Below are 26,274 nucleotides of genomic sequence, written 5' to 3'. Positions count from 1 at the left end.
AGAACAAAGCTTTAGAGCTAAAATTAGGCTTAACAAGTTGAGAAAGGTTATTGTACAAGAGGAATGAAGTGTACGAAGTGTAGGAGAGGAATTTGGCCTTAATTTGCGATATCAATGGTTGAGATTAATCGGTCCCCGAATTTAGAATTCATGTTAATCAAAACAAGGAAAACAAGTGGGGAAAATGACAAAACAGGAAAATCCAATATTGTTGACTCAAAAACCCTCTTCACCTTTGATTTTCAAAAGGTTATAACTTTTTTAAACGTTAAAATTTTTTTTACAAAAATTACCTCGTATTAACAAGTTATTTCATTCTCTTTAATTTGAGCAGCTCATTGCTATAGTTTTCTAAAATAAAGCTACAAGATTTTGAATACTCATTACGTAATTACGTGATTTTGAATACCTAGTAAGTGACTACATATTTTGAACACCCATTACGTAATTTCAGTATGGTATTTACGTGAAATCGTACTGAGTGATTACGTAAAAACAAAAACAAAAACATGATATACATAATATTTCATATGGAAATACCTAATATTTTCAGGTCTAATCATGAATTAAGGATAAAGTCTATACAAAACATTATCCAAATCAATCTATAACAACCACATAGTATCGTATATTAGACATTTAATCACGTAATAAAGGATAAAAAATCAAGTTCTTATTATTGAATGTGTAACCACGTAATATGTATTCAAAACTCACGTTGTTATGTACTGGGTATTCAAAATCATGTAATTGGTACTCGGTATTCAAAATCATGTATTTAAAAAAAAGTATAGCAATAGCTTGCTCTAATTAAAGAGAATAAAATGTTCGTTAATATGATGTAATTTTTAATAAAATATTAACGCATGCGAAAGTTATAGCCGTTTGAAAATAAAGGGGGAAACTAGTTCATTTGAGAAAAGACTAAAATACCGTTCCTGCCAATGACACTTGTCACTCCCTTCTCACGCATCATATAACGCTTAGACTAATCTATTTGATGTTTACAATGTATCTGTGCCACAACACGCACGATTCTAATCAATATATAGTTATAAATTTAAACTGAATGTCGGTCACTTTTACAATCAAAGTTAAGCCCAATAGGCTTAAAGCCTCAAATTGTGAATGCTGGAAACACGGCCCATCACGTTGAAAGAGAAGAACATAATTTTTTTTTTTCAAAGGGTGTTAATGTTTAAACCATAAAACAAAGTTCAAATAATAAAATACGTTTTGTTTGTGTTAACACTTGTTTCATATCTTACTAAACGTTTTTTAAATTCCTGAGTGACAATGATTATTTAAGGAATATTAGTTGGATAAATAATAGCTACTAATAGTATTTAACATATACTGATTGATGCTGATTGAGATTCTTATTAGTTAGGTAGGGGATTGAATGATTGATGAAGGGTACATCATGTATGTTGAACATGCCACCTAGTGAATAAAGTAGAGAGACATGTGATTAGTTTAGAACAGGATCGGTAGCTTTATTTAGTAAACTAGTTGATTTTCCGCCCGCACGTTGCGGCGGAAACCTAATGTCTGTAAAATGTGTGTCGGTAACGACAAACAGATACCGAATATCAAAACATAAATAAAAATGACGTGGTAACGATAGTCACTTCGTACTAAAGAAAATCGATTTTAAATAATCTAATATATAATAATAGGACCCATACGTCCTATTATTATGGAAATTAGGTACCGGCACCGAAAATGCTTGGTACTATACGGTATGGTATTTGAAGGTAAAAATCAGTAAATACAGGTATGGTGATAGACCAGTGTCGAACCGAAAATAACGGTTATGAAAACGCCAAAAGGTGGGTACCAAATTGGTACCGAAAATGATTTGTATAGTAAATTTGGTACCGATACAATACCGGTTTGATTACAAGATTTGATATGATTTGCTAATCAATAATCTAAATATACAACTTAATTTTACATGCTACAATTCATTCATTATAGAAAAAGACAAAAAAGAAAACGAAATAAGTTGATGTGTATATAAAACCTCATTCAAATAAAATACAGTTTACTTACACTGTGCATGAAAAGTAATCTAAACGGTGCAATTGCTTGCGTTGCTACAGGATTTGATGAGCTCGGTATCAACCGGTACCGAAAATACCGTTACCAAAAATCCCCAAAAGTGGGTACCGGTACTGAATATACCTAATACGGTACTGGTCGGTAGTGGTACAGTACCGGTATTTGAGGGTAAAACCAGTGAATGCCGGTGCCGAACCGATACCGAAAATGTCAAAAGTTTGTACCAATTCGGCACCGAAAATATACCCCATTTGGTAAATTTGATACCGGTACCGAAAATGTACCCGGTTTGGTAAATTTGATACCGGTACCGGTACCCGATACCATTTGCACATCCCCTTGGTGATGCTATTTTAATTTTAATAAAATCACCTGATTTGGTAAATTTGATACCGGTACCGAAAATATACCCGATTTGGTAAATTTGATACCGGTATCGGTACCCGATACTATTTGCACATGCCCTTGATGATGTTATTTTAATTTTAATTAATAAAACCAATGTTCATTCATTTTGGTTTTTAATATAACTAGGTTTAACGAAGTTCGCGGCGTTGCGGCGAATTTCTTTTTATATTTAGTCTGTGTTTACATGTGTTTTGAAATCACTACGAGCGTCTTGCGAATGGAACTGCTGACAAGAATAAAAAGAAAATGTAGAAAAAAACATTAAAGGATAACCGAAAGAAAATCAACCAAAAAAGTTGTATGGTAACGATGTTGTTCGTATGAAACCCGTGGTCAAAGATGAGCAAATTGTTCTGGGTACCGGTACCAAATTTGCTGAACCGAACGATCTTAAGGACTAATTTGGTACCGACTTTTGGCGTTCCTGGTACCGGTTTACTACCGTTTTTTACCTTCATATACCGGTACCGTAACCGATATTTTCGGTATCAGTACCGATTCTGTATCGGTTGGCACCGAGCTCATCCCTATCCCTGAAACTAAAAAAAGAAGAAATTAAAAGTTGAAGAAAACCAGCAAAAAAAAAAGTTGTACGATACCGTTGTTCGTACGGTAACCATGATCAGGGATGAGCAAATGGTACTGGATAGCAGCACTGAATTTCCCGAACCAAAAGATTTCCAATATCAATTCGGCACCAACTTTTGGCGTTTTCTGTATTAGTGCCGGTTTTTACCTTCATGTACTGATGCCGAACAGGACCGTACCAGTATTTTCGATACCAGTACTGGTTTGATACCGATTGACACCAAGCTTATCCCAACCCCAAATATTAAAAAAAGGATTAAAGTTAAAAAGTAAAGAAAATAATTATTATTATAATATTAAAATAATAAAAATATAAAAAAACCATATATTATTATAATATTAAAATCACTATTCATTTTAAGGGAAAAGATCAAATAGAAAGTTTATTTTGGCTAGGAAAGGTAGGAAGCAATAGGATTAGGACATGTGGCAACACTTAAAATAAAGAAAAAGGGTATTTTAGTCAATCCAACCCTTTCTTCTTCCTTTTCAAAACCGAGTAACTTCAAAACCCACCATTTTCAAAACCCACCATCTTCAACCATTTCTTCACTTTTTATCTCAATAATCACTACATTATAGTGCGATTTTCGTCACCAATCAATGATTCAAACATCCGATCAACGTGTTCTTCAGCTTTTTTTGAAGAAAACCTAGTTTAATTTCATACAAAATCTCGTTTTTTTCCGGTGATTTTGAAGATAATCACTCGATCCCTTCGATTCAAGCGCTGAAGTGTTTCAATCATTCAAAATTCGTCAATTGTTGAAGAAATCACTTTTCGATCCATGTAAAAAATTCTTTAATTTTATTTTTACGATCTGGGTTTTTTATTTAGGCATTGCGTTTTACGATCTTAGCGGGGGTCCGGGGGCAGCGCCCCTGGTAGCGGGGTCTTAGGGGCGGCAGCCCCTGGCGGGGTCCAAGGGGCAGAGTTCTGCATTGGCCATTGTGTTTTCGAAAAACACATCCTTGAAGTGTTTTTGGTGCATTGCGTTTTAAGTAAAACACTTTTTTAGGTGTTTTCAGTCCATTGCGTTTTACAGAGAACACTTTCTTTTGTTTTTTAGGCAATTGCATTTTAGAATGAGTCATTTTAAGTGTTTTCTGGCCATTGCGTTTTACAAATAAGACATTTCTTTGTGTTTTTTGTGCATTGCGTTTTAGGTAAAACACTTCTTTATGTGTTTTCAGTCCATTGCGTTTTAGGAAACAGACATTTTAAGTGTTTTCTGGCCATTGCGTTTTAGAAATAAGACATTTGTTTGTGATTTTGGTGCATTGCGTTTTAGGTAAAACACATTTTTATATGTTTTTAGTCCATTGCGTTTTAGAAAGTACATTTTCTTTTGAGTTTTTAGGCTATTGCGTTTTAGAAATAAGACATTTCTTTGTGTTTTCTGGCCATTGCGTTTTACAAATAAGACATTTATTTGTTTTTTTTGGTGCATTGCGTTTTAGAAAAATGTCATTTTTAGGTTTTTTTCATTGCGTTTTACATAACTGGTGGTTTTTCTATTGCGTTTTACGCAACTGGGTTTTTATTTATTTTTTTTTTTTTTGAAAATATAGCAATAGTATACTCGTTTTAAAGATAAAAAACGCTCGTTTTTTTGGTGCAATTTTTATAAAAAAATAATGTCGTATGAAAGAGTTATTAACGTTTAAAAAATGGGGGGGGGGGATTGGAGGAGAGAGAAACTATTGGCTTGGATTGACTAGAATGCCCCTAAACAAACTCACGCGCCTCTTTTATTCCCTTCAATTTCCATCATTTAATCTTAGCTCTTGATTTATTAAATGGATGGTTAAGATCACTTTCTAGCCTTCCTAGCCAAATAAACTTTCTATTGTATTTTCACCCTTCATTTTAATTCATTTAGTAATATATACTAATAATAAGGTTATTTTAATTTTAATTAATAAAACCATTGTCCATTTACTTTGGTTTTTAATATAAGAATAATAATAATGATACGTACGTTTGGTAAAAATAATAGGTAGTAGTGCATTTAGCATGACCCGTAAATTAATGGTGAAACATCAAAAAATTATTTTTATTACTATTATTATACTTGTCTTATAATTTAATTTAAAAAATATAAGTTAGAATAAATGTAAATTTGGTTTCAAATATACTAACTTATTGATTTAAAGAAATTATAAGAAAAACTTGTTATTAAAAATAAGACAAAAATAAAGATATTTTAAATAACTAAATTTAATAATATTTTTATTAGAATATACAAAATAAATTTTGTGTTTTATTATTTTATTATTTAATTGTATTATTACTATTACCATTAATATTGTAATTATCATTATTCTTAATTCATATAGTAAATATTATTAGAGTTAATTACATAGTTAGTCCCCGTGGTTTGCACAAAATAACATACTTAGGACTAATAGTTTAAAATCACCTTCAAGGGTATTAACTTTTCATTTTGTAACGTTTGGATGTATTAACTTCTAGTGTATTAACATAGTTATTCCATGTGGTTTGCACAAAATAACATACTTAGGTACTAATAGTTTAACAAACAATTAACGTTAATACCTCCAAACGTTACAAAATGAAAAGTTAATACCCTAAATGTGGTTTTAAACTGTTAGTACTTAAGTATGTTATTTTGTGCAAACCACATGGACTAACTATGAAATTAACTATTATTATTATTATTATTATTATTATTATTATTATTATTATTATTATTATTATTATTATCATTATCATTATTATTATTATAAAACTAAATGCATCTTTGTGATCAGGTTAAAAGTGTTTAGACACAGTCTATTGTAAGTGGACCATCTAGATTTAGTGTAGTTATTACTAGTTTAGATACAACATTAAAATTAACAGTTTATCAAAGTTTTAAAGTAAGTTAGTTTTTTCTATTATATAAGTAATAATATAATATGCTCAAATAAAAGAATATTGGGTAAATTACTTTTTAGTCCATGTATTTTAGTGATTTTAACTACCTGGGTCGAAAATCAAAATATTTAACATCCTGAGTCCCTGTAGTCACTTTTCTTAACCATTTGAGTTCAAATTTCTAACACCATCCACCAAGTCTATTATCTATGAGGGTAATTTGGTCATTTACACACAAAGTAAAAGTCGTATATGCACATGGGTACAAGGAATAAGTGTTTAATGCCTAAACCTTTAATATATAATATATATAAAAATAAATTACATATATATATATATATATAATAACACAAACACACACCAACACACACACCTAGACACACTTTCTATCTCTTACACACTTTTCTCTCTCTTTCTCTCTAAACATCCTACCACCACCACCTCGCCGCCAACACCACCATCCCACTGAAACCCTAACACCACCATCCAATTGTCGCCACCTCTAAACAACCACCAACACCACCATCCTCTCAAAACCCCAACAACCACCTGTTCGACGAAATGTCCTGCAACAAAAAAACATTTTTTTTGTCTAACTTATGAATTTCAACTGATCCACTGTTTCAAGATGTGTAAAACATGAAAGCCCTAAAAATGGAGTTATAAATTGGGTGAATTTAATGGGGGGTTTTTTACAGGGTTTTACCTTGTTAGAGATGATGTCGTTGGAAATGAATGAGGAGTGAAAGATGGAATTGGAGTGGGTTTAGGAGATGTGGTTCTCATGGATTTGAAGATTGTTGAAGCTGGTTTACAGATTGAGCGGTATCGAGACGCCATTGATGATGATGATGATTGTGAAATGTTTTTGAGGGTTTGTTACTTGTAGTGGTAGGTTGATCTGTTGTAGAAGCTAGAATCTGTGTTTGTTTCGATGTGTGCAATTGTTTGTTTGGTTGTTCAATCTAATTCTTTTGAGTCTGTTATGACCCTAAATAAACATACAGGAGCTGGAATATATGTTTGTTTTGATGCGTGTGGTTTCATTCAATCTAATGTCTTTGAATTTGTTACGACCTTAAGTATACAAGAGTTGAAAACTTTGGAATATTATTTCCGAGCGCTTAAACGGAACCCATTCTTACCATGAGCTTTTAATGATATGGCCATGATATTAATGGAATATCCCTTATGTAAATATAGATCTGATTTTGTATTTACTTGTTCCCTAAGATTTGTATTTACTTGTTCCCTAAGATACTTGTTCCCTAAGATAAGGGATTGTATCTCGTATTTATATTGAGGTGTCAATGAAAGAGAATTCAATTGAGCCATATCATTCTTCATGGTATCAAGAGCTTAACCCTAACCCTAATTCTTCTTCCTTTTGTTCGCCCCCCCCCTCCTCTCTCTCTCATAATCGGCCAATCTCATACATCGGCCGATCATGTCTTCCTCAACCATCCATCCTGCTGTCACGGTTAATAATATCAAGAACTTCATCCCGCTGATTCTTGATAGTCAAACCGAACACTACAATAACCAATCCCTAAAATCATGGGACTCCCCCCCCCCTTTCTCTCTCTCTCTCTCCCCCTAACCGCAACCAAAGAAGAACCAACCATATTTCCTTCAAATATTCTTCTCCGATTGGTCATATATCGGTTCCTTCAAGGTATAAGTCAATCAAACAGTAGTCGGAATCATTGGTCGGCCGGTGATGTTTCCCTATCGGTTGTTGTTTTTCATACTTGTTTCAGTTTATTTTATCTATCATTGAATCGGGTTCTTATTTTTAGTCAATGGACCTCAATGCTTGACATCTTATAGTGGGCTCTAGATGTAATTGGGGTTACCTACAGATGTCTTGATGGCAGTACCTACAGATGTAATTGTGTTTTAAAATGACATCTCAATATGTTGATGATGGCAGTGTGTTTTAAGGTTTATGTGTTTTACCATTTTAATGTTGATGATGACAGTGTGTTGATGACGAAGACACTGGGTTGTGTTGAAGACGAAGACACTGACAATGTGTCCAGCAATCTGCTTGCTGTTAAAACACAATGTCAAGAAATATGTTTGCTGTTAAAACACAGTGTCAAGAATCCTCCAGCAATCTGCTTGCTGTTAAAACACAGTGTCAAGAATCCTCCAGCAATCAGCTTGCTGTTAAAACACAGCGTCAAGAAATCTGCTTGCTGTTAAAACACAGTGTCAAGGAAATCTGCTTGCTGTTAAAACACAATGTCAAGAAATCAACTTGCTGTTAAAACACAGTGTCAAAGAAATCTGCTTGCTGTTAAAACACAATGTCAAGAAATCAGCTTGCTGTTAAAACACAGTGTCAAGAATCCTCCAACAATCTGCTTGCTGTTAAAACACAGTGTCAAGAATCCTCCAGCAATCTGCTTGCTGTTAAAACACAGCGTCAAGAAATCTGCTTGTTGTTAAAACACAGCGTCAAGAAATCTGCTTGCTGTTAAAACACATTGTCAAGAAACACAACGTCTTGCATGATTTAAATTGAAACTGTCAATTTGATTTAAATGGAATATTTAGTTTCCATAATTTTCTGGTTAGTTAGTTATCCTAATAAAATAATCCATAATTAAAATAATATTCAAATTATACAATTGCCCTTTTAGTTAAAATCCTTCAATGTCACATGTCGCGCTCTTATTGCTTCCTAGGCTTTCTTGGAAAAACACACTTTCCGCAGGAACCCTACTCTACATATATATATATATATATATATATATATATACATAAATAGGCTCATCCCCCACCTCTCTAGGTCCATCCCCTTGAAGACCCATTTACGTGACGGTGATGTAACGGCCCATCCCTTAGGGATGAGGCTCTCCATATGCTGCAGTGTAAATAATGTAATATGTTTGATTGGATGGACAATGACAACTAATGGGAAATCTCGCCTGTCCAGTGTCAACATCCAGCTCATACCTAACAATGGACTTCATGTGCACTCAATAACAACCCCATCTTTTTTTATTTAATACCATTTTAAGTATACTTATTAAGATAAAACTGAATTCTTCTCTTTTCTAAGTAAAGTTTTTATTTATATATAATTTTTTTTGTAAATACACCTATAGTATTCTCTCTAATTTCACTTTATCTCTTTTTAAAATTCAACAAAACTTACCAAGTGAGTAAATGTGATAAGCAATGTAATTTATAAGAAACGATTTTTTTGGAAAACATTTTTATGTTGATCAGTTCTGTTTTAGATGTAATGAAAAACATGAAAATATACACATGATTGCAGACAGATCAACAGAGAATCCAGTGAGTGATGCAGCCATAGAATTCGACATGTTTGTCAAAGTGATCTGGTTCCTCCTTAGGGTGCAATCTAATGATAACCGAATAGGGAGTTCGGTTGAGAGACAGAGGTTTCGAATGATGTTATGAACTAAGCACAAGATGACTAATTGTCTAACATTGTAACCTCTACATAAGTCTTCTTATATATGCAAGGAAACCCAATTAGTTAATAAGGGTAATATGGTCTATCAACAATTACCAACTAATTATTTAATAGGTCGTTATATATTTTGATCTATATAATGTAAATGATTATAATGGCTACTAGATTAAATATTACACCATAATATATTTAAGAGTTAATTATTGTTTTCGTCCCTGTGGTTTGTCAAAAATCACTATTTCAGTCCAATAGTTTAAAAATTGCGATTTCAGTCCCTGTGGTTTCACTTTCGTAACCATTTCAGTCCACCTCGTAACCATTTCAGTCCTTGTACTAATAGAATAAATGGATTGAAATGGTTACAAAAGTGAAACCACAGGGACTGAAATGGTTATGAAAGTTAAACCACAGGGACTGAAATCGCAATTTTTAAACTAATGGACTTAAATAGTGTTTTTTGACAAACCACCGGAACGAAAACCGTAATTAACTCTATATTTAATCTTACATTTTAATGTCATTTTTATATGTGTAGCATGCATTTTGTAAACAACTTATAATAAATTGAATTAAGATTATATATGAAAATAAGTTTGATGATTCAAAATGAAAAGTGTTTAACGAACAAAAATAATAGGTATGAGTGCATTTAGCATGATGACCCATGTGTGAGTCGCAATGAAAAGTGCATTTAACATGTTTCACGAACAAAACATGTGTCAGTCACATACATATTAGAGATTAAGTGGCATTCTCTCTAATTTTACTTTATCTCTTGTTATCATTCCATTTAACAAAACTTACTCAAGTGTTACAAAGCATGTAGCAATCACATATTAAAGACTAAGTGGTTTTCTTGATTTATGTTCAACTTTTCACCATTAGTTTACAACTTATAGATAAAGCGGTTTTTTTATGAATCATGTTATGTTATGTTCTAACTTTTCAGCATTAGTTTACAAAATCATGTAACGTTTCATCTACTTTAACTTTATTTTATTTGTCTCTATCATAAATCTCTTTTTTTTTTTGTTTGTTTCACATGATTACATGTATTATGCTGCTACGTTTATTTATATAATATGATAATTATGATAGCATATGACCTAGGAATATTCATGTTATTTGAGTTCAGTTGAATTGGTATGTTTATAACAATTCGAAGATAGCTAATGTTAAACTTTGTTTGTGTATGAGATAGAGGAAGATAAGAAGGGAATCAGTCATTGTTTATATGAGTTTTAAAGTTGGTGATATTATTAAAGAGTGTGTTCCTAGCATTGTTTATTTTATATTTTTCAGTTGCTTTATATCAAACACTTTTTTAACGTACACCAAAATCCAACATCTACCTCCTAGTTAGTTTTATCAAATATATATACTCAAAAGCGTTAGCATGTTTTTAAAGCTATCCAATGTAAGTTAATTCTTAAAGTTTAATTTTTCAAATATTGTTTTTTTTTTTGTGTGCAAGGGAATAAGATTTTTTTATTCCATAAAAGCTATAATTTTATTAAATATAAATTATAGCATTTCAAAACTCTTACAACTTACACCACCGAACTAATATTGAAAATAATGCTTTAATTATGATTCTTACTTGGCATGCATGATGATACTAAAGTGGTCTCAGTTCCCTTGTAAAAACGTGTGCTTAGCCGTCTCAGCTGCCTTAGAAAGAGTGTATGCATAGGCGTCTAAGTCATTCAACCGTCTAGCCATCTCGTAAAAAGGGTAGGCAAAATCCTACTTGTCTTGCTAAAAATGTAGGCTAAATATTAGGCGTCTTAGTTGGCAGAGATGATGTGGTAGCTTCTAACGGGTGGAAATGTACTTTGGTGGAATAGAAATGTTTACATTGAAAAGTTTTGTAGTTAACAATGTATATTTTCATAAATTTCCCATAACCATTATGATGAACATGACTGACTATAAAGGTATTTAAATTAATATAGTTATAGTTAATACATCAAAACTAATAAAAATAGCCTAATATACCTGTTGTTATCTTGACCAAATGTTAGCGTGAATTGACTCAACGATCTAGTATATACATAACAACTCGTTCATCTTAATATCTAAATCAAGTTAAGAAACCAAATGATTTTGAATCTTTGATTTGTGAGAACGTGGAGGAGGAAAAACAAGAGGGGGAATGGGATGAGGAATGAGGAATTATATAGTCTGTTATAAGGATCATAAACTAACAGGGCCGGCTCAACCATTTTAGTGGCCTAAGGCGAAGTAAAATCTTGTGGCCTTTTTCTCAAAAAAATGTATGTGATTGAAAGTTAAACTTGAAGGGCCCAAGTGTAATTATTTGAAAGATTGTGTTAATATTTGAAAACAAGAAAAAATAAATGGTGAACCAGGGATTCGAACCCGGGTCAAACCAACATCCATACATACACAAAACCACTACACTACCAACCATCAATCAATCTGTTGATAACCCACATCCTAAATCTTTTATAAATAGACTGTGGTTTCATCAAATTGTGAAGGCCCTATAGTTTTGGTGGCCCAAGGCCTAAGCCTCATTTGGCTTACCCTTGGGCCGGCCTTGTAAACTAAATATGTATGAGTTGAATGATATACTAATTTTTAACCTAAAAAGCATGGTAATGGGGGCAAGAGGAGGCCACGTACTTTGAATTTAGTTAACAAAAGGGGGGCTAATTAACCCTGGGCTTTGGCTTGGTGGTTATGGAAATGAAGGAAGACTCCTAACCGAAAGGTCTTGAGTTTGATTCCCGATCCACCCGGGTTTTACCGGCTCTGCATTGTCGTGTCCTCGGACGGGTGCAAGGTCGGGTTTTCTGCGGAACTGGTGGCATGGTGGGCTAGGGGCTCCGTGCGTGCAGGTTGGGCTGCCGCGGGCTACCTTTCGGTCAATGGGTGCCGCGTGACGTTCAAAAAAATGAGGGGGGTGGGGGGGCTAATTGGATGCTTTCGAAAATGTTGGGTTATAAAGGAAGGAAGTCATATGCAAGCCACATGAAAGATGAAGTATTCATTTCATATGCCTTGCTTGGTGATTTTAAGGCAACCTTTTCAGTGGAGATTCTCATCATTTTTATTTGGGTAAATTACACTTTTCGTCCTTTATGTTTATAGCGGTTTGCAATGGATGCACTTTAACTTCAATAATTACAGCTACAATCCTTTATTTGTAAAACTTGTTACACATTTCGTCCTTTATCACTAACCAGGTTAAAATTTTAAGTTACGTCTATTCTTAGGAGGGTAGTTTTGTGGTTTTACCTATTTACTTTAAAATATATATTTAGAAAAAAGAAAAACAAGAAAATATAAATCAAACACTCACACGTTCACACACACTCTCTTTCTCTTTCTAAATCGCCTGTAACCTAATCTCATTACCACCACCACTTCTGTCGCCGGTCACCACCACTCCTGCCGTCGGCCACCACCTAAACGCCTCGCCACCACCACTAAAACACACATTCTCCCTCTCTCTAAAGTCTCCCATACTCTCTGGAACAAAGGAGCAAAACCCCAAATCTTTTTCAAGGCAGAACCCTAGCCACCGTCCCCACTCTGCTACCAAACGTGAAGATGGTGGAACGAGCGGCAGCGAGCCCACTTGTGCCTCAGTTTTGCCGCAATAAATCATGCCAGAAATCACAAAATTGAGTTGTAGCTTGTGAACTTCAGTTGGTTACTGTGTTTCATCTTTACTTGACATTGATTTAATTTATTGTGAATATCATATGAAAGCTTTCTCACATCATTTATATATGTCATTTTGTTATGCTCATTTGATTTGTGTGTGTGCATTTGATTTGTATGATGTGGAGGATTTAGGTTTTAGGCTATGTGGATGTTGGAGAAAAAAATTTATGGATGTTGCAGAAAAAATCTTGGCCTCCCAGAGCCCATTTGTGCTGTTACGTTGGGATTTTGAGCTCTACATTAATTTTGGTATTTTGTGCATATATCATCACTTACTTGGTGTTTGCTAATCAGATAAAAGAAATAAATTTAGTGAGAAAGAGGGATCCTGGTTTGTTGTTTTTGATTTGAAGTTCTTGATGTGTTTGTGGTGACAGGTGGTTGGGGGGTGGTTTGGGCGGTCTGGGTTGTTGGTGGTGGTGGTGATGGTGGTTGCTAGGAGAGAGAGAGGGCATGGATTAAATAACAAAATATATTTAATGCATAAAAGTCCTTAATACAGTAAAATGACTAATTTACCCTCATGTGCGATGCATATGACTGGATTTAACTTAAAATTTTAACCTGGTTGGTGGTAAGGGATGAAATGTGTAACGAGTTTTCCAAATAAAGGATTGCAGCTGTAATTATTAAAGTTAAAGGGTACCCATTGTAACTCGTTATAAACATAGAGGACGAAAATTGTAATTTACCCTTTTTATTTACTTATAAGGTGTAAGTATTTAATTACTTGTTGGAGCCTTTGGCGTGCTAGGAACAAGAAGATTTTTTCCAACACTCCGGTTAGAATGGACGGTATTATTAGTGAAATAAAGTCTCTAGGGTTCTTATGGTTTTCGAATAGATCTAAGTATAAAGGGATTTCATGGGAGGAGTAGGTGTCCTTTGTAAATATGTAATTGTCTAGTTGCTTTTGTTTTGGTCGGCTCGATTTGGACCGGCTGTTTGTGAATGAAGTTTACTTTAAAAAAAAAGTATTTAATTAAACAAAACAATTTACAATTGATAGCATCATCAGTGAATAAACTTACTTTATATTTTTTTTTTTGAAAGGCGTTGAATGAACTTTATATACGCAATAATACTGACACAGATTAATTAAAAATAGTAAATAATAATAACTAATAATTATAGTAAATGATAAGTGTTGAGTTGACTTAGAAATATAAGATGTTGACTGACTCGGATTGTGTAAACATTTATTTTTTTTTGAACGGCAAAAACTTCTATATAAAATATAGAAAACGGGCCAGCAAGAAACTGGGATCCATGATTACAAAATTACATCACGAATGTTAAAATCAATCCACCTTTCCCACTCAAGATTACAAAATTTTGATCTACCTGTAACAAAAAGAAAAACATTTTCTTTTATAGAATCGGCCGTTCGATTGAAATGAATTTGCCGCTCGTTGAAAGTTTTTTCATTTCTCGCTTTCCATATCTCCCACGCCGTAACTTGAATCACGACCCCTATTAATTTCTTCCAAGTCTTTGATCCATTCGTCTCAACCGCATTCGCCAAAATCTCTTGAACCGTAGTCGGCTTATCCGGAAAAGGAAGCTTTATCCAATTGAAAATTGACCACCAAACTGATTTTGCAAATAAGCAATCCCACAAAATGTGATTAACTGTCTCTTCTCTTATAGCGCACCTGGAACATAACACATCTCCCAACACAACGCCTCTATACGAAAGCTCCGTCTTGGATGGAATCCGATTCATGGATGCCCTCCAAAAAAATATATTCATTTTTGGGGGGACCCAAGAATTCCAATACGGCCACCGGCTACAATTTTGACTATTAAAGTCATGAATTTTGGCCCGTAACCCCGCAACTGAAAGAGGATCCGAATCCGACCCTTTCCAAACCCAAACATCTTGCTTTTGCGAGAAGGAAACAGAAGATAAAACCTGCATAAGGGCTGCCAACTGCTGCAATTCAGGCCCAACTGACCCGAGCCCAGTTTTGATCCCATTTAACTTGATTACCCTCCAAATATTTATTTGTGTTGTAAACTACTTGCTTGTAAGTAATGAATGATACGATGGTCTATTTGCGTTAGTTCCCCGACACCTTCCTTCCTTCGTTCCTTCCCTGTATGTATGTATGTTCTTCTACTCCACTCTCTCCTCTCTCTTCATTATTATTATTTTTAAGCTTCTCTCTCTAAATGGTCCTTTTTCTTCATTGATCTTGTTGGTCTAGGTCAAACTCTGCCTAAAATGAGGACAAATCACTTTCTGCTGCTGCTGGTGATCTTCCTTTCATTGACTTGTGTTCACGGAAATACTGATCCATCCGACGGTAACGCATCTCTCTCTCTCTCTCTCTCATGTTATTTTTGAGTTGGAAGTTTAGTATTGATGGAAGTTACCAGCTGGGTTTCTGTGCCTCTCATTCATTACAAAATGTTAGGATTAAAAGCTACTGCATTTTTTTACTTCAACTTAATACCAATTACCCGTTAATGTTTTTCCGGTATATATATTAAAGTTAAACAAACAGAGCCTAATTTTCCATACCATACCATATTCAAATCAACTGCATGTTTGAACCTCCAAGTGATGAAAATGTGTCCACTTCCGGCTTCCCCCCCACCCCCAAGAACGATTGATGCATTTTGATGGTAACTGAAATTTAAAATCCTTATTATTATGTGATTAATTTTGGTTTAGGATTCTATGCTTTTGGTTTTACACCTCTGATTTAATGAATTATAATCTTAAAGTTTGTCATCAGGTATAGAAATCAATCATGCTGCTTTGCTTTGCTTTGTGTAGGAAGGACATAAAAGTTGTTATTTTGTTTTGTTTCAGTTCAAGCGCTACAGGTTCTCTACACTTCTTTGAACAGTGATGCACGACTAACAAATTGGAAAGCTAATAATGGCGACCCATGCACCGAGTCATGGAGAGGGATTACATGTGATGCCACTTCTGTTGTTTCTATGTGAGTGAGTTCATTTCATCATCTAAACCTTTCTGCACACTACCATTCCACATTCTGCTTTCAATCTTATTATCTGCAAAAACAATAATTATTAATCAGATTCATTAATGTTTTTGGCCTCACAGTCAACTTCCTGATTTAGGAATTGATGGGACATTGGGATACTCCTTATCAAGCCTCACCTCACTCAAAACATTGTAAGTATGCAAGAGTAACATCTCTAGCTAATTTCACAACATTATCTCATCCTTAATTATGGCTTCTGTTTTAATTAGGGATTTAAGTGGAAACAACATTCATGACGCACTCCCCTATCAGCTACCGCCAAATCTTACTACCCTGTAATATTTCACCCTTCTGTATTGTTTGTTTGTTATTCCATCTATCTGACCGACCGACGGACGCTTGCTGATGATATGCATTTTCATTTTTCAACCTTGCAGAAATCTTGCAAACAACAATTTAAGTGGGAATATTCCATATTCCATCTCGCTGATGTATAATCTGAATTACATGTGAGAGCCACACCAAATTTCATGCGTCTGGCTATTTTACGTAATTCTTAATCCCTGTATCTTTTTGCTTCCAGGAACCTTAGTCGCAATTTGCTTGCTCAGAATATGGGAGATATATTTAATAATCTAACTAGTCTCACTACCTTGTAAGTTTTAATTCAAATAACCTCAATACTATATTCGGTTTACCACTATTTTAACTTGCTACATGTTGATGTAGGGATCTCTCATATAACAACCTCACAGGGGATCTTCCGAATTCTCTGAGTTCGTTGTCAAGCATTTCAACATTGTAAGCCTGTTTCTCGGAAATACTCGTTACTAAACTATTGTATTGTTTTGTCAGGAATTGTAATAATGCTTTCGTTTCTGACAGTCATGTACAGAACAATCAATTAACAGGTTCTTTAAATTCCCTAGCTGCTCTTCCTTTGACTGATGTGTAAGTTTGAATTCTCATGTACAACGTTCATCTTGATTTGTGGCGGTCATCTTATTCCTTTTTCTTTATCACAGAAATATTGCAAACAACCGTTTCACTGGATGGATACCAAAGGAGCTTCTTTCGGTGCCTGCTTTCATGTAAGCTATCATGTGATATTTATACGAGTATTTGTCTTACAATATGCATTTATTTTGTCTCTTAAAATAAACAGATATGATGGAAATTCGTTTGATAATGGCCCTGCACCACCTCCACCACCATACACCTCCCCTCCTCCTGGAAAAGCTCGTAATAACCGGAGCCATTCTCCTCCGTCACGTACACATTCAGGCCCTGATGAGCCATCGTCAAATACAAGCAGTGGAAAGAAGCTGAGCACTGGAGCTATTTTAGGCATAAGTTTGGGTTCGGGATTTGTGATACTTTTTACGGTTCTTGTTCTTATTTTCTGCCTTCAAAAAGGGAAAAGGATGGAAAATGTCAGAAGAACTTCCACCGTAAATCCTCCTATTATTGACGAGAAAGGTTCAGCTCATCTTTTTTGATCTTTTTTATATGCATAGGTATGCTTATTAACAAAAAAGGGCATAATTATGCTGATTGTATAAAGACGAAGTTGCAGTTAATGCAGAAATGCAAGAGCAGAGGGCGACACCCGCAGCCAGCGTAATTGATTTGAAGCCCCCACCCCCACCAACAGAAAACTCCACATTTGAAAAAGGGAAAAGTGGATCCACTAAGAGAGTGAAATCCACTATAACTACTAGTTCCTACACCGTTGCAACTCTTCAAACGGCAACTAACAGCTTCTCTCAAGACAATATAATCGGTGAAGGTTCTTTAGGTCGTGTTTATAAAGCAGATTTCTCCAATGGAAAGGTACATTCATGTTCATCTAAAGATCGTTAGCGGATATTCAAACTTATACGCTTGTTTTGTCCTAGATGATGGCTGTTAAGAAGATAGATAATGCAGCATTATCACTTCAAGAAGAAGATAATTTTGTTGAAGTTGTATCTAACATGTCACGCTTAAGGCACCCAAACATAGTTCCGTTGGCTGGATATTGTGTAGAGCACGGGCAGCGTCTTTTGGTTTATGATTACATTGCAAATGGCAGCTTGCAAGATTTGCTGCATTTTGCTGATGATACGAGCAAAACCTTAACATGGAATGCACGTGTTAAGGTAGCACTTGGCACTGCTCGAGCTCTAGAGTATGTCACCATCAATGCAATACAAAAATAAAAATTAATCTTTTTTTTTTTTATTATTCTTGGTTTACAGAAGCCCTTTTTTCTTGGCAGGTATTTGCATGAAGTTTGCCTACCGTCTGTTGTACATAGAAACTTAAAGTCAGCAAATATATTACTTGATGAAGAACTCAATCCTCATTTATCAGACTGTGGTTTAGCTGCCCTCACTCCAAACACAGAGCGAGAGGTAAGTTTGATCTCATACTGTTCGATGAGTAATGATGTTGGAATTTGAGCAAGTGTGTTAAAATTTGTACAGGTGGCGACACAGTTGGTTGGCTCATTTGGTTATAGTGCTCCTGAGTTCGCATTGTCTGGCATATACACTGTAAAAAGTGATGTTTATAGCTTTGGAGTGGTGATGTTGGAGCTGTTGACTGGTCGGAAGCCACTAGATAGGTAAACCGTCGATTAAAAAAAAATCATACTTTTTTTTTTTCCATATTCAAGATATCAATTTATTTCCTGGTATGTAGTTCAAGAGTGAGATCTGAACAATCACTTGTAAGATGGGCCACCCCTCAACTCCATGATATTGATTCATTGGCCAAAATGGTTGATCCTACATTGAATGGCATGTATCCTGCCAAGTCTTTATCTCGCTTTGCTGACATCATCGCCCTTTGTGTTCAGGTAAAATTTTGTTTCGAAATGTACATACTTTGATTGAAATTGTTGTCATAGGCCCTAAATAAAATGTCTACTGATCATCAAATAATCTAAAACTACCCTTCAAGACGAATTTCAATGATACAAAAATTCGTGGAAACAAATTGTTTGTGAGGGTGATAACGATTTTTCATGTGGCAAATTAAGCTGGATAAATGAGAACAAAAGACATGATGATTCTGGTGTTTTATACAGCCTGAACCAGAGTTCCGGCCTCCCATGTCTGAAGTTGTGCAAGCGTTGGTTCGGCTAATGCAAAGGGCAAGTGTGGTGAAGAGGCGATCCAGTGACGACTCAGGATTTATGTACAAAACCCCAGATCACGAGGCGTACGAGATGTCATATTAATATATCCAACTCTAAAGTATTATCCGGCAACGAAAACCTTGCAATTTTCACATACAAGGTCAAGACTCCACATTGATGATGATGATGATGATGAGATCTGAAAAATAATAAGATCTGGAGTGTATGCTTTTGTATATCTAATTCATTTTCCATGGTCGCTTGATGTTCAAATTTTAAGGTAAATATATATATACTGGTGATTCGATATATCTTTATATGATTTTTTTTTTTTAATTCTACTTTATGTTAATTTTTTTTACAAGATACTTGTGACGTCATAAACTTTTAAACTTGTTAATTTAAATTGAATCTTATTTCTATCATATTTGGGCTAGATGATTTTCTGTTGAACTAAAGTATCATCATTGTCATTTGTTCAAGATCCGACACATGATTTTATAAAACATTTATCTCATTCTCCACCATGTGGACATTGCTTCTATTGAGATCCATGATAATATATTAATTGCCCATTTATTTATATTATAAAGCATTTACCTAGATCTGTGTATTTAATTAAACTGAAATTATTTATTTAGCCCATCAAATATTTATATCAATGGTAATTTAAATCATATTGCATTACATGAAAATGATAGAGATTATTGTGGGTTTATACCCAATTCTATATATAATATAAGAGTGATGGTTTCATAAGTATTGTTTCCTTTTTTGACTTGTAAAAAACATACAAAATGTAAAATATTCTATTTCTTTTAAACATATAATATGTTAGGGTCTTCTAATTATAAGAAGTGTAAGAAAGATTTATAGAGTGACAAGTGTCCAATAACCTAAAACTAAACCCACTACATCACCACCACAAACCTAAACACCCACCCCCACCCCACCCCACCACCACCCAAAAACCTAACCCCCCCCCCCCCCCCCCCCGGCAAAAAAAAACAAAAAAAAAAACTATACCTCACCAAAAAACCTAACCCCCACCCCCAAAAACCTAAAAAAACCTAACCCCCACCCCCAAAAACCTAAAAAAAATCTAAAAAAAACTAAACACCCACCCCCACCCCCACCCCCACCCCCACCCAAAAACCTAAACCTAAACCCACACCCCCTCGGCAAAAAAAAAAAAAAAAAAAATTTTTTTTTTAGGGTGGGTGATGTGGGGGGGGGGGGGTTGGTGGATGTTTAAGGTTTTTTTTTTAGTGGGTTTTTTTTTGTAGTGGGTTTTTTTAGGTTATTGGACATTTGTCACTCTATAAATCTTTCTTACACTTCTTACAATTAGGATCCTTTGTATTTGATCCTAATCCTAATATGTTAATGCATTAGGTTACACCAACTTAAATTATAGAAAAAAACATACTAAATGTTAAAGTTAAATTTAAATACAAATTTCTAAAATCGTCCAAAAGTTTTAAAGTTAGTATCTTTATTAATATTTTTACAAAATAACCAATTTAATAGCATGTCCAACGTTGTGATGTGTCGACATCTATAAGCCGACGTGGAAAAGAGAGGAGGGGCAATTGATGCGAAGGATGTGGCGAGGAGAAAGGTGTGAAATGTGTGACCAGAGTAAAGAATGTGAGAGGTGTAGGAGAGATGCAAGTTCATGGTGAGACTTGAGAGGAGGAGGGAAGCAAGTTACGTGAAGGAGAGAAATTGACATATGTCACATCTCCGTTTTGAATGTCTAAAATAAAATGGTGCATAATGCATGTGAGAGGATATTTCTATTAAAACAAAAATAGAGTAAAATAATATAGAGCTAAATCTACATATTTGATTTTTTACCCTAGTCATGGGCTTATTTAGCATTTACACATATGTGATATGACCTCTTAGTCACGGACATTTTGTACATTTGTTGATCACAGTATATTTGTGTAATTTAATATTATTAAAAAATAAAAACCTACAGTTTCTCTTTTACGTAATAGAATAAATAGAAACCACCTTTTTATTGAAAAAAATGTGTTCAAACACACCACAAATGAAATCTATCTAACTGATGATGAATAGCTGATGCGTAAAAAGTAATTGGTAAATATACAGATAAAAAAATATATATATAACTTTGGTAAAAGCTCTCATTTGTTTTACACAAGTGTATCTGATATGAGTTTTATGTAATAAATAAATAAAGCAACAGAAACAAAAAAGTCTTGGTTGCTTGCTTTGCTGTAAAATGTATGAAAAGAAGAATTGAGCCGCAAATCGAAATCTAGACATATTAAAATAGAAATTCTGAGAATGACCCCTTTCATTTTCGTCATCCCATAAATCTTGTCGACCCCCGGACGGATTTCTTTCTTTCATTCTTGACTCCTCCGAGTCCAAAGGGATATGAAATTAGAGTGTTAGGTTTATGCAGCAACCGCAACCGAAGATGAAGAAGAAAGTAGTTACCAATCGAAGCCGTTTAACAATTGGGATTTTGCTTGCATTCTTCATCCTCACCAATTTCTGGATGCTTTCCCGGATCCAAGATTCGCCTCCTCCTCCTCCTTCTTCTTCTTCTCTTAAATTGCGTTTCCTCAAATCAAATTCCTCCACACTCTCACTTCCGGTAACCTTCTTTTCTTTTCTTTTCTTTAGGGGATCTTTCATATTTTCACTTATTTGCCCAAATTTCCGTTATTTGTCAACCAGATCCAAGTGTTGTTTGTTATAAAAAAAAAAAAAAAAAAAAAAAAAAAAAAAAAAAAAAAAAAAAAAAAAAAACTCATGTCGGTAGGTAGAAGGTTCTCAGCCACAATTTTACTTTGGAGTGCAATGCTTTTAACATGTATTTGATTTAAGTCTCAGGACCAACTGAGAAAGATTGCAAAAGGGAAGAAGCCGCATAAAACTGCTTATGCAAGGCTCTTATATAAAGCTGCTCATGCCTTGGCTGAAGTAACTGCTCTGCTCCCCCTTTATTTCACTTTCACATACTCTTTTTTACAAATCATTCTCATTTTTCTTTTAACATTTCAGAATCAGTACAAATCTACAGAGCCCAAAGATTTGTGGCTGGAACCCTATCATGCTGTTGCATCATTGTGGCAACCTTGTGCTGATCAGCGTGTTTGGAAACCTAGTGGTCTGTATTTATTTTCTGCTTAATATCTTGGATGTGTGTTATGGAACTCACATATATGAAATGCATTTTTTTTTACGGGAAATTGGCCTATAATAATCTCCTTATTGGCCGTTAATTATTCCCCCCACCAGTCCCACCTTTCACCTATTTTTCCTACAATGGTCCCCCGTTAAAAAAACTTAACGGAGTTAAGCTTTTTCCCAAATTACAAACAGATTTTTCAGGCCATTTGATTAGAACGACGATACGAGTCCATTGATGTAGAACTTGCCTCGAAACGATGCTCCAAACGATAAAAACGGCGCTTCAATTCGGGTGTTTAAATTTCCAATTAACCAAATTCAAGTCACTTGGAGCACCATTTCGAAGTAAGTTTTACATCAATGGACTCGTATCATCATTCTGATCAAAAACCCTAAAAAATCTGTTTGTAATTTGGAAAAAAGCTTAACTCCGTTAAGTTTTTTTTAACGGGGGACCATTGTAGGAAAAATTGGTGAAAGGTGGGACTAGTGGGGGGAATATTCTAAGGTGGGATTATTAATGACCAATAAGGTCTAGATGAGATTATTACAGACCAATTCCCCTTTTTTTACATATAAACACCTCTCAACCGATCGGTTATTAGTTAAACACATTCTTTAACGTACGTACGCACGTGTTCTTTTTTTCAGAGGGAAACAATGGTTACATTTTGGTTACTGCAAATGGTGGTATAAACCAACAGAGAGTAGCTGTAAGCTGGCATTTCTTACCACTTTTTTTGACCATTTTTAGTTTCGGACTATCTGCAAACACGGATTTCAGCTTGTTTTGGTTTAACAACAGGTCTGCAACATAGTTGCAGTTGCAAGACTACTTAATGCAACTCTTGTTATTCCCACCTTTATGTTCAGTAGCGTGTGGAGAGATACTAGGTAATAACTCGTGTCTTCTGTTAATATTTTGATTATAAGGGGCTGTAGTGACGATTGAATTCTTTTATATTTTAGTCAATTTGCAGATATATATCAAGAGGACTTTTTTATTGATTACCTGAAACCCGATATCCGTATAGTGAAGGAATTGCCAAAGGAGTTACAGTCACTGGATCTTGAAGCTATTGGTAGTGTGGTGAGTGATTTATCTCACTCGAAGCTAGTGTCTTCTAAAAATATATGATTTCTTGTATTTATTTTGAAACCATGCAGGTGACGGATGTTGATATTGCAAAAGAGACAAGACCCAGTTTTTACTTGAAACATATTCTTCCACTTTTAATGAAGAATAGAGTTGTTCATTTTGTTGGGTTTGGGAATCGTTTGGCATCTGATCCAATACCATATCACTTGCAGGTAGCATATGTTCCAACCAAAATATCTGAAGTAACTCCTTTAAAAAAGGTTATAAAGAATGAGTTAATAGCATTAGTTAAATGGTAACATAATGACAGACTAATGCACAGTTTTAACTTAGGGGGCGTTTGGTTCGCAGGATTTCAAGGGAATTGGAATTTGAATTCCATCACTTAACATGTTTGGTTCACAGAATTTGATGGAATTGGAATCCCAATTCCAATCTTCATGTGTTTGGTTTACAATGGAATTGGAATTAAAATTGGAATTAGGCATGAATTCCTTCAAATTCCTTTAACTAAAGGAATTCAAAATCCTTCCTATATGTGAAGGAATTAAAGTAAATTCATTTGAATCTTCATCCGTTTCGACCCGCACCGTTTCAACCCGTACCCGTTTCAACGCGAACAGTTTCGACTCGTATCGTTTCGACGCCAACAGTTTTGACCCGTAACGTTTTGACGCGAACGGTTTCGACCCGTACCGTTTCAAATCGAACCGTTTTGAACCGAACCGTTTCGACCCGTACCGTTTCAAATCGAACCGTTTGGAACCGAACCGTTTCGACCCGTACCGTTTCTAACCCAACCGTTTCGACCCGTCACGTTTCGAATCGAACTGTTTCAACCCGTACCGTTTCTAACCCAACCGTTTCGACCCGTACCGTTTCGAATCGAACCGTTTCGACCCGTACCGTTTCGACCAGTACTGTTTCAATCCGTACTGTTTCGACCCGTACCGTTTCGAATCGAACCGTTTCGATGCAAACAATTTTGACCCGAACCGTTTCAAATCGAACCATTTCGACCAGTACCGTTTTGACCCGTACTGTTTCGACCCGTACCGTCTCGAATCGAACCGTTTCGATGCGGACCGTTTCGACCTGAACCGTTTCGACGCAAACCGTTTCGAATCGAACCGCCTCGGTTCGAACCGTTTCAACCCGAACTGGTGGTTGTGGGTGCCGGGGTGATGGATTCCAACTCATTTGACAACCAAACACAACAAAAATGGAATTGAGATTCCAATTCCAACAATTTCCAATTACAATTGGAATGTTTAAATTCCAAATCCAATTCCTTCAAATCCTAATTCCTATACAAATTCCAATTCCAATTCCAAATTATTCCGTGAACCAAACGCCCCCTTAGAAACTCCTGAAATGAAAATGTTGCAAGTTCATGGTTTATTTTCAGATTAGATTTGTTTAAACATTTCTTTGTTATGTGGGAACTTCATACAGAGACTCCGATGCAGATGTAATTTTCACGCCCTGCAATTTACTCCAAAAATACAAGCAACAGCTGCCTTGTTGATTCAGAGGATGCGTCAGAATGCAACGCATTCAGGAATATTGGATGAAAACCTGGTTGGACCGTTTGCAAAGTCAAAGGGAAAAATCAAAAAAGATTTCCGATACTTGGCTTTACACTTGAGGTTTGAAATCGACATGGTAGCTCATTCTTTATGTGATTTTGGTGGCGGTGAAGAAGAAAAGAAGGAGCTGCAAGCATATCGTGAAATTCATTTTCCTGGATTAGTGGAGCTAAATAACAGCACTAAGTATGAATAATAAACCATTAATTAACATTTGATAATTTCATGAAAATTCATTTTCTTCGTTTTGAGTTGTTTCAGGGTACCCCAACCAGAGAGACTGAAGGCAGAAGGTCTGTGTCCCTTAATGCCTGAGGAAACCGTGCTTATGCTTGCTGGCCTTGGTTTCAAGCGTGAGACACGAATGTATTTGGCAGGTGCACATATTTATGGTGGAAAATCAAGGCTGGATGCTTTAACGACACTGTTTCCTAATATGGTCACTAAAGAGGACCTGTTGTCGCCATCTGAAATTGAACCTTTCTTGAACTTCTCATCTCAGGTATGTATGTATGTGTATGTATGTATGAAGAGAGAAATTACCCTAGTTTGTTTGTTACTTGTGAAGAAATGAATCTTTGGCTACATTATGAATTCATCTCATGTATTGATTGCAGCTAGCAGCACTAGACTTGATAACATGTACAGCATCGGATGTTTTTGCCATGACCGACTCAGGGAGTCAGTTATCGTCTTTAGTATCAGGTTACAGAGTATACTATGGTGGAGGGAAGATGCCGACGATCCGACCAAATAAACGCAGACTGGCAGACATTTTCATGAAAAACGACACGATCGAATGGAAAGTTTTTGAAACCCGAATCCGGAAAGCAGTGAGACAAAACAAACGGGTGTTTTCACGACCCGTAGGAAGGAGTGTATATAGATACCCTCGTTGCAGTGAATGTATGTGCAATACACAAGAAGCTATTCGTCCTCCTCCTCGATAATTTGGTAATTGTTATTTCTCTAATTCATTTATTGTTACATTAGTGTTGTATGTTATATGATGAGATCAGATAGGTTTCAATGTAAAAGTAATAGCTAAGGTGTTATTTTTTTTTATAAAAGTAATTTAATTTTAAACTTGGCGTTGTTCACCACACAAACTCTCTCTTTGTTGACTGACTGACTGACAGATTCTTTGCTCTTCATCTCCCTTGAGAAGCTTAATCCACATGCTTAATGAGAAAGTAGATGGTACTTTATAATAGAGATTTTTACATATTTCCCCCTCCTA

The 26,274-nt window shown here is 35.1% G+C and overlaps 2 protein-coding genes across 5 annotated transcripts; both read left to right on the top strand.

Annotated features, from left to right (window-relative positions):
- The first annotated feature begins 15,072 nt into the window (after positions 1-15,072).
- Positions 15,073-19,524, top strand: LOC110939606 (protein STRUBBELIG-RECEPTOR FAMILY 8). Of its 3 annotated transcripts, none has more exons than XM_035990599.1 (17): positions 15,073-15,197; positions 15,299-15,397; positions 15,910-16,042; positions 16,168-16,239; positions 16,318-16,383; positions 16,486-16,557; positions 16,632-16,703; positions 16,778-16,849; positions 16,934-16,999; positions 17,074-17,139; positions 17,214-17,527; positions 17,625-17,881; positions 17,947-18,218; positions 18,309-18,444; positions 18,517-18,656; positions 18,734-18,890; positions 19,122-19,524. In XM_035990599.1, exons 2-17 carry the CDS (start codon positions 15,316-15,318, stop codon positions 19,272-19,274), a joined length of 2,130 nt encoding a protein of 709 aa, XP_035846492.1. In that variant the 5' UTR covers positions 15,073-15,197; positions 15,299-15,315; the 3' UTR covers positions 19,275-19,524. The 3 variants fall into 3 exon arrangements, with proteins under 3 accessions (XP_035846492.1, XP_022036869.1, XP_022036871.1); XM_022181177.2 differs by having other exon boundaries at positions 15,095-15,193; positions 17,613-17,881; XM_022181179.2 differs by having other exon boundaries at positions 15,097-15,193.
- Positions 19,525-21,300: 1,776 nt separating this feature from the next.
- On the top strand, positions 21,301-26,134 carry LOC110939607 (O-fucosyltransferase 15). Of its 2 annotated transcripts, none has more exons than XM_022181181.2 (10): positions 21,301-21,807; positions 22,047-22,136; positions 22,218-22,323; positions 22,998-23,059; positions 23,152-23,240; positions 23,316-23,436; positions 23,514-23,657; positions 24,901-25,220; positions 25,296-25,536; positions 25,652-26,134. In XM_022181181.2, exons 1-10 carry the CDS (start codon positions 21,607-21,609, stop codon positions 25,982-25,984), a joined length of 1,707 nt encoding a protein of 568 aa, XP_022036873.1. In that variant the 5' UTR covers positions 21,301-21,606; the 3' UTR covers positions 25,985-26,134. The 2 variants fall into 2 exon arrangements, with proteins under 2 accessions (XP_022036873.1, XP_022036872.1); XM_022181180.2 differs by having other exon boundaries at positions 22,041-22,136.
- The last annotated feature ends 140 nt before the right edge of the window (positions 26,135-26,274 follow it).

Source organism: Helianthus annuus, chromosome 5 (genome assembly GCF_002127325.2).
Source record: "Helianthus annuus cultivar XRQ/B chromosome 5, HanXRQr2.0-SUNRISE, whole genome shotgun sequence".
Classification (NCBI taxonomy): Eukaryota; Viridiplantae; Streptophyta; class Magnoliopsida; order Asterales; family Asteraceae; genus Helianthus; species Helianthus annuus.
This window is presented reverse-complemented; position numbering and strand designations above follow the sequence as displayed.

Coding starts and splice junctions, on each gene's coding strand:
- LOC110939607 (XM_022181180.2), top strand. CDS start 21,607: ATGCAGCAACCGCAACCGAAGATGAAGAAGAAAGTAGTTACCAATCGA. Junction 21,808..22,040: donor CCTCCACACTCTCACTTCCG/GTAACCTTCTTT, acceptor ATTTGATTTAAG/TCTCAGGACCAACTGAGAAA. Junction 23,060..23,151: donor TAAACCAACAGAGAGTAGCT/GTAAGCTGGCAT, acceptor GTTTAACAACAG/GTCTGCAACATAGTTGCAGT.
- LOC110939606 (XM_022181177.2), top strand. CDS start 15,130: ATGATACGATGGTCTATTTGCGTTAGTTCCCCGACACCTTCCTTCCTT. Junction 16,384..16,485: donor CCGCCAAATCTTACTACCCT/GTAATATTTCAC, acceptor TCAACCTTGCAG/AAATCTTGCAAACAACAATT. Junction 17,882..17,946: donor CAGATTTCTCCAATGGAAAG/GTACATTCATGT, acceptor GTTTTGTCCTAG/ATGATGGCTGTTAAGAAGAT.